General features: G+C 44.6%; 1 protein-coding gene and 1 pseudogene across 1 annotated transcript; one reads left to right on the forward strand and one right to left on the reverse strand.

Annotated features, from left to right (window-relative positions):
* Positions 1–726: 726 nt before the first annotated feature.
* On the reverse strand, positions 727–2883 carry LOC136653716 (vomeronasal type-2 receptor 26-like). The gene is made up of 2 exons (XM_066630598.1): positions 2757–2883; positions 727–1625 (listed from the first exon to the last, which is right to left on the reverse strand). Exons 1-2 carry the CDS (start codon positions 2881–2883, stop codon positions 727–729), a joined length of 1026 nt encoding a protein of 341 aa, XP_066486695.1.
* A 2900-nt stretch (positions 2884–5783) lies between these two features.
* On the forward strand, positions 5784–5900 carry LOC136654614 (5S ribosomal RNA; annotated as a pseudogene).
* Positions 5901–8491: the final 2591 nt, after the last annotated feature.

Genomic DNA, 8491 nt, shown 5'->3' on the forward strand with positions numbered 1-8491 from the left:
TGGGGTTACCAATGTAGTCCTGGGTTGCACTAGACTCCTCAAGCCTCAGGTGAGTGGGGGGGCGAATTTTTGTGCGGGGGGTGGCAATAGCCCATGGGGGTGTCATCGCAGACCTTTCCCCAAGACGTGGAGCTGGGGAGGTCCACCACCCACTGACTGCACCCACCACTGACATACTGATTTCAGCAGGGTCAGCTGCAGCATCTCTGCTTCTTGCAGTAGTGCTCGCAACATGATCACCAGAGGCACACTGTGCACCATCAACAGCTGAACACTATTTTGCAATTGTAAAAACCTATTTTGCACTGGCCCAATCTTAGTTAGCATTGGGCATAAGATTACTGTATATAGACATATCACTTGCTGTATTTGGATTCCCCCTTCCTCCAAAGAAGGCTCAAAATTGTCATCTGAGGTCATTAATGGGCAGGGGGAAAACATGCAACTTGAAACAAAATTCAGACAAGATTGAAAAAATCTTGGTTAGGTGATCAGTATTTCAGAGTTTGAACTGTGAATCCTGTTCCGGAAGGTGTTAGACTTCCCTATAAGAAACATGTTCTCAGCCGACAAATACTTTTAGATCTGAATCTGCACCTTGATGCTCATGTATTGACTTGGGCCAGGGAGTTATTTTGCCCAGTTTAGGCTGGTGCAGCAGTCAAGTCATTTCTGTGGTGTACCAGACCTGACCATTGTTGTGAAAGAAGCAGGATAATTGCTATGTTATATTGTTCTCTTTATTAGTTCTCTTTTATTCAAATGAGGTCTCAGCAAAATAATGAAGCATTTGGGGGCAAAGATACAGCCCAGTAACCCAGTACTGGAAGCCAAAATTGAGAAGATCTCCACAGCCACCATGTACTTTCCTTTGGTGCTCAGGTAGGTTGGCATAAAAGACAACCAGACACTGCAAAAGACCAACATGCTGAAGGTGATGAACTTGGCTTCATTGAAAGTATCAGGTAATCTTCTGGCTAGAAAAGCCACAGTGCAACTTACTGCAGCCAGGATTCCCATGTAACCCAACACACAATAGAACATGGTGACTGACCCCTCATTGCACTGCACTATAATTTTGCCTGACAGGGAGTACATGTCCAAATCTGGGAATGGGGGTGCAATACCCAGCCAGATAGCACAAATACCAACTTGAATAATGGAGCAGGATAAGACAATAGATTGTGTCAATCTTCTCCCCACCCATTTTCGGAAAACATTTCCTGGCTTGGTTGCCATGAAAGCTACAACCACTGTGATGGTTTTGGCCAAAACAGAAGAAACCGCAATGGAGAAGATGATGCCAAAAGCTGTTTGTCGGAGGAGGCAGGTCAACTTATTAGGCTCTCCAATGAAGAGCAAAGAGCAGAGGAAGCAAAGGAGGAGAGAGACAAGGAGAAGATAGGTGAGGTTGCGGTTGTTGGCTTTGACGATGGGAGTGTCCCTCTGCTTGATGAAGATCCCAAGCACCAAAACTGTGGTCACAGAGAAGAAAAGAGTCAAAGCAGCTAAAGTGATGCCCAAGGGTTCTTCAAAAGACAGGAAACTTGAAGTCTTGGGAATGCATTGATCGTGGTGCTTGTTTGGATAGTGATCGTCCTGGCAAGGGACACAGTAATCCATGTCTGAAAAAGGAATATATTCTTATTTAATACAGAAATGATTATTCTCAGGAATGAAGACACCTTTCCCAAAATCTGCTGCTTCCAGGAGTTAACTCCTGAAGGCCCAATGATTTCCAAAAGGATCCTACATGGCGATTCTGCATCATAGTTTTGCAGCAATCAAACTTGGCATTTTCAATATAAAAATACATGATTCTTTCCCTCCCATCTTCTCTTGGTTCCGGGACTATGATTCTGCCTTATTACCATGGTAAAGGAAGTTTCTTCACCCAACACCATTCCACAATCTTTTTGTAACAGTTTCCATTACTCTGGAAGTACACCTTGGGTACAGGTTTCAGCTGCAATCCTAACCTCACTTTCCTCGGAGTAAGATCCACTGAACGCAATATAACTTACTTCTAAGTAGACCTGGTTAGGAATGTGCCCTCAGTGTTTTATTTCTGCCTTTTTACCCACACACCTCCAAATAACATGCAGGACACAGGCTTGGAATTAGACTGGATTGTTTTATTAAACTTTAAAATAAAAACTGCAGCAGGATAAAAATCTACTACCCATCATACGCTGGGAGCTAAGGTGGGGAGGGGGAAACTGTGCTAACCATTTGCCTCTCCCTGATGCTGTGTGTTTGTGTCACAGGCTTCGTTTCTTATGACTGCATCCTGTCCACCACTTTATGACAATAAAACAGTGTCCAACTATCATAAAAGGCCCTACTATAGGGTGCAAAGCACACCACCATTGAACCACACTGAGCTGATGCCACAAAGCAGGAGCAGCATCAAAACTGCATCCCTGTGAACTGTGGTCTGCACCACTGCAGGCAATTTGGTGGGGGAGGTGTTTTGTGGGTGGAGATTAAGAGTATCTGGGTGGATCAGGACAGGAAGTGGGAATGGGCTGGAGGGGTGGATCTTGGCAAACCCCCCCCCCCCGTTTCCAACCCACCTCTACCTTTATTCCTCAGATATATACCAACTATATAGGCAATCATGGGGCCTATGGAAAATAAGCTAAAAATATTTTTCTTGCCTCTCCCCATAGCATGCAATGCATACTTCCATGGCATGGCTGCATCAGTGCTACTAATGGGAGATAGGATTGGGCTGTTGATGGCATGCTTCCTACCTTTCTGATTTGAGATCTTCCCTTCTGGACATGGAACACAATCATAGCAGCAAAATTTCACCCCTTCCTTCTTTTTCCTGGTGGAACCTGGCTGGCAGTTGTCATTACACAGAGATACGGGAGGCATCTGTCCTCATAACAAGGAAAACTCCAAAATTACAACAAACCTGGGGAAGTCCTCCTTAAGGGATGACCTACTGATCAGTAATGGTCTTAATGACATGGGCACATTGTATACACTTTATGTTTAGCATATTAAGCAAAATACAAAACGGAATAGATTTATTTACTAATTTATTTACTGATTCTGTACTTTTTTGCCAATAGGAGCCAATGAATATAACAATACAACCAAATACAGTCAAATTATATATATATATAAGGTTGGTAGATGTTAAAAATTGAAAGCAGAGGGACATTCTGAAACACTGTGAAAGGAAATTCCAGAGATTCACACAGAACCTTCTTCACAAGCTGTTCCCACAATGGCAGGGGACATTGCTTCTCTACATTCTGCTACAATCTAGCCCAGTCTTTTATCCCAGTACTGCCCCTTTCCCGGCCTTGACACACACTCCTTCCTGCCCTAGTTGTCACAGGTTCTTCCCCCTCACCACCCCATTCCTCGCAACTCCTGCCCTGCACCCCTGACTCACCAGTCAGGGTGGTGAGTCCAATGGAATTCCTTTGAAGGCCATTTGTGACCACCACTACTCACTACACACGCCCCATTGGGGCAGCATGCCTGTAGATAGGGTTGGGCTCCCAATCCATTAAATTTGTCTCATAGGTTTATTAACCACTGTACGTCAAAGTGTTTAATAATTCTGTTTCCTGAAATCTAATGCTTGCTCGTTTTTGGTCTGAGCATGGATATTGTTGTTAGGAAGACAATCAACAGAGAGGTGATTTCCCCACCTGACTCAAGTTTCTGGGCCATTGAATTTGGTCCTCATGTATCTTGAATGCTTTGCTTGGGGGAGCCTGAGGATCCAGCCTCCCCACAGTGACTCTGACATAGGAGTTGTTGGGGAAGGTGACCAAGTTGGTAATATCAAATCCTGCTGCTAATTCTCCATGTTCATTCAACGTAACTTCTTCCCCACCACTGTTGTTGAATGAGATCCAGCGGAGCACCGAGTGCAGCTGGGTAGAAAGAGAACATGAATCTACGCAGACTCTGTACATGTAGTTGATTAAACCTATATTACTAGAAGTAGTCATTATTTTCCTTTAGAATAGAGGAAAATATTGCAAACTGAACAACTTGATAATAAAATCACACACACACACCCGCATTGTTGCCAAATCATAGAAGCAGAAAAAGGCAGCCAGGAATTAGTAATGATTATTGTGAAGCAACAGCGCAAACTTAACTTGTGCTGGAATAGGCAGGTCAACGGGCCTGTGCTGTATCCAGCTCAAGTTTGATGCCGACTGTGGCTCAGGGGCACAGGCGGATCTTTCCCCCTTACTTAGGGCCCCAATGGCTCTACTCAAATCTGTGCCACTTGATGAGGTGGCGCAAATTTGAGCAGAATGGAGGAACCAGGAGCCAATCTGCACAGCCTGGGAACGGGGGCCAGGATCCGGCATAATGGTCAAGTCCTGTCCTTGTCTCCCACTTCCCATCTACCTGCCCACAGGCCTGTCCGCCTACTGCCCTCCCTGCCCCAAAATGCCTCCCTCCTCCCTCTTCCTCTGTCTACCAACCGAGACCCCTGTACTGGCCAAGCTTGGCTGGTGCAGACTTACCTTTCCTTGCCACCGTGGAGGCTGTATTTGGCCTCTGTGGGCTGGTGCGCCTCCATGCGCTGGCTCTGCTTACTTCAATGGAGGTGCAAATGTGCTTTATGGCATGCTTGGAACCTTTCTGGGCCGGTGCAAGGGACTTCTGCCGGCCCAAAGAGCGTTTAGAATTGCGCTCCAAATCAACTACTTCCAATGGAAGAGTCATTATTTTGGAAATATTGTGGTTGTGGAGCATTTATGTGATGCTAATTAGGGAAATAATTTCAGGTAATTGGTGAATGGAGGACACCCGAAACGTAACAACCACATGTTGTTTCAGAGTGTGGCTCTAGGTAGAAATCGGTGAGGAGACATTACCTGCCAGGATTCCACATTCTGAGGTTCAAATCTTCCAGCATCCTCCATGGCTCTGAATCTGGATCTAGATGAGTGTACAATATGCAATGCATGTGCCAGTGCAGAGACAGCATTATAGATACTGTAGCTATGGCCGGTCATACTCATTTCAAAAAAAGGTGCAGTAAGGCTCTCCAGCCTCTCATTGCCAGTACATCTTAAATCAGCACCTATCGTTTCTTCAGAGTTTAGCATTAAACAATCAAACACTTGCTCCCAGAATTCCGTGATAAAACCGTTTCCTTTTGCCTCCAAGGGGGTTATATTCTCAAGAAACCGTCGGAAGCCTAGAAGCTGCTTTGAGTGAATCGTGAAGGAAAGAGCACCATGGAAGTTCTGCATTTCAAAATGTTTTAGGAAAATACTTAATGTAAAATCTATTTGGGCTGTTGTAATCCACACCTTCCCTGTAGAGTCCTTCCCCTTTAGTGGAGAACTGGTTGCAGAAAACATACTTTTTCTCAATATAATGCTTGCCAATCTTCTTAAGCATACATTTTCTCCATATATAACAACTGCTTTGGCTTTACTCTCCAGGAAATCTGGAATGTCATTGAGCAAGTTGCTTAAAAAGTCAGTCACACCGGTGTAAGGTAGCTTTTTTCTCACGATTTCTGTGAAGGCTGAACACATTCCATTGTGGGCAAGGAGCAACTCCATGGTCTTCAAGAACTGGTCCCCTGCATTATCATCCTGAGTGATGAGCCCCACCCATTTCCATCCAAAGTGGACAAGTAACTGGATGATCCCCCAATACTGAAGGGTCTCACTGGGAACCATGCGGTAAAAAGAAGGGAGATTGGTTCCATCATTTGCTTTTGATTCAAATGAACCATATGATATCTGGGGGGGGGGGGGAAGGACAGACATTTATGATAGGGCAGCAACTGTTACCCTGCACATGCCCAATCTCATCAGATCTCGGAAGCTAAGCAGGGTCAGGCCTGGTTAGTACTTGGATGGGAGACCGCCTGGGAATATGGGGTGCTGTAGGCTTATACCATAGTCTTTCGAGACTGAAGGTTGCCAACCATTATGATAGGGAACATAAGTATAGTATTTATATATAAGGTTAGACATTTTTTTTTTTTGCATGTGGTACCCTCATCAGGGGTCCTCAACTAAGGGCCCAGTCCTATCCAACTTTCCAGCTTTGCTGCAGCCACAATGCAGCCCCGTAGTAAGGAAACACTTGTTCCCATACCTTGAGAAGGCCCCAGGGACTGCCCCTCCACCACAGGATGCAGCCCACACCCCACTGGTGAAACTGCATCAGCACTGGAAAATTGGTTAGGATTGGGCCCTAAGAGAGTTAGTATGCCAGAAAACAAACAAACAAAAATTCCAGGTATATACCTATATACCTGAACCAACATGGTGCATTTTGGTCCATGAACCAAAATGGTGCATGAACTAAACCAGGGTTAACCCTCCATGGTGCAGAGGATCTACTAGGACCTGCTCTAGCTAAATAGCTGGTGCAGGTTCATGTGCTACCCAGGATCAGTTCCAGGAAAGGGATAGGATATCGGCCATGCCAGAGCCATCAGCCAACTCCTGACTCCAACTTCTCCCCACCCCTGTTCCACCCTACCTCATCCTCTCCCAGTTCCTTACCTGATCTGGTGAGTGGCAGTGATGCTGATGGGAAGATGCAGACCTTCCCAGCAGTGCATCAAGTTGTGTGCGATTGGAGTGCCTCTAACAACAGGCGCTGACTGCTCTATTGCAGTTTGTGCCAGTGCAGGAGGCATGCCACCATTTTCCTTTAACATCTGGGCATCAGGGGGTTTTCCTAGCATGAAGATTGACAAATATACCATTGGAGTATAGAACATCAAATGCAAGAGCACCAATTCCACCACTATGTGGTACTTTTTCAATAGTGAGAATTGTGAAAGAATAGGAAAGAATTGTGAGTCAGGTAATGGAAAATCCCAGTTGCTGCCATGCACTGGTCTTACCTGTGGAATCCTGAAGAGACTTAAAATGCTTGCTATTAGTGAGGAAGTATCTGAGTCGAGTCCACCAATGACTCCCAATAGAATGCTCCTTATGCCACAGTTGTAGTTGGGAACCAATCTATGTGATCGGAAGAGCAGGTCTAGAGTGTTATAGTAGGTCACCCTTGCATTGTTGTAGCTCTCATAAATATGGAACCCAAGTGTGATATTGGGCAAGATCTTGGAATTCTCATTGATCTCATGGATGGCAAATGCTAAGGCCAGGATGTGCTGGTAGAACTTGCTCACCACACTGCAAATAAAGGAACTTGCTATTTCATGTGAGAATTCAAGAGGTCATTAGATCGTGGTAGTTCAGATTTGGCCCAATCTGGCTCGATAGAGGGAAGAATCCAGCAAAACTAGTCCTGACTGAGCCCTATTGGAAACGACCAAACTGTGTCGTCATTCAAGGTTGTTGCCCTTCTTTTTATTTATTATTTTCTGATCTAGTGAGGCACAACCCATTTTCCAATCGTATTCATTTTTAGAATACATGACATTCTATAGAGATATTTAAGTAGAAAAGATAAAACATTTTCTTGAATCTCAGTTTTGTCATCTTCACTATTACTAAGCAGAACTTCAATAATTGTCCCGTTGATCTTCACAGAATGTACAAAGTTGTACAAACGGTGTGACACAACCAACATAACGGTAATGGTAAGTGGTTGTCCAGTGGAAGCCATCTGAGTAAGAATAAATGAAGAATTCAATAACCAACAAGAGTAAAATGGTTGGACTTCACCAAGGGAACCAGAATTAAAAGAGCCAGGAGTAGATTAAGGGCCCAATCCTATCCAATTTTCCAGATCCAGTGTAGCTACAGCGCAGCCCTGTGGTAAGGGAACACACATTCCCATACCTTGAGAAGGCCCCAGTGACTGCCCCTCCACCACAGGATGCAGTGCACACCCCACTGGCACAACTGCAGCAGCACTGGAAAACTGGATAGGATTGGGCCCTAAGACAGCATGAAAATGAATCTCAACTACCTTGATATTTGTTGGGAGACAGACTTCACTAAGCAATAAAACACTATCAAATTCCTTACATGCCTAGTGACAGCTTAGGGCACAATCCTAACCCTTTATGTCAGTACTTTCCAGCACTGGCATAGCGGTGCCAATGGGACATGTGCTGCATCCTGCACTTGGATGTCACTCACAGAGGCCTCCTCAAAGTAAGGGAATGTTTGTTCCCTTACCTCAGAGCTGCATTGCCCTTATGTCAGTGCTGGAAAGCACTGACATAAGGGGTTAGGATTGCACCCTTATTCTTTCAGAAGACTTAAGAATAAATTTATAAACTATGCTTTATTCTAACCAATCAAGAAGAATGAGCTAAGGAGATTGGAGTAGTGGGAACTTTGGCAGAGATGACAATGTCATGGAAGAATCCTTAATCTGCAAAGGTGACCATAAATCCAACGTTTTACTAGTATTTCAAGAAATCTGACCTGAAAGCTTAGAGAAGTGTTTGGTAGGATTCCATCAGTTATATACGAGTACATTGAAATATATAAGAAATTGAAGAGAAGGTGAATTGACAAAGGTAAGTACAGACGGTTAGCCCAGAAGGTAG

The sequence above is a fragment of the Tiliqua scincoides genome, chromosome 5 (genome assembly GCF_035046505.1).
Source record: "Tiliqua scincoides isolate rTilSci1 chromosome 5, rTilSci1.hap2, whole genome shotgun sequence".
NCBI classification, from domain to species: Eukaryota; Metazoa; Chordata; class Lepidosauria; order Squamata; family Scincidae; genus Tiliqua; species Tiliqua scincoides.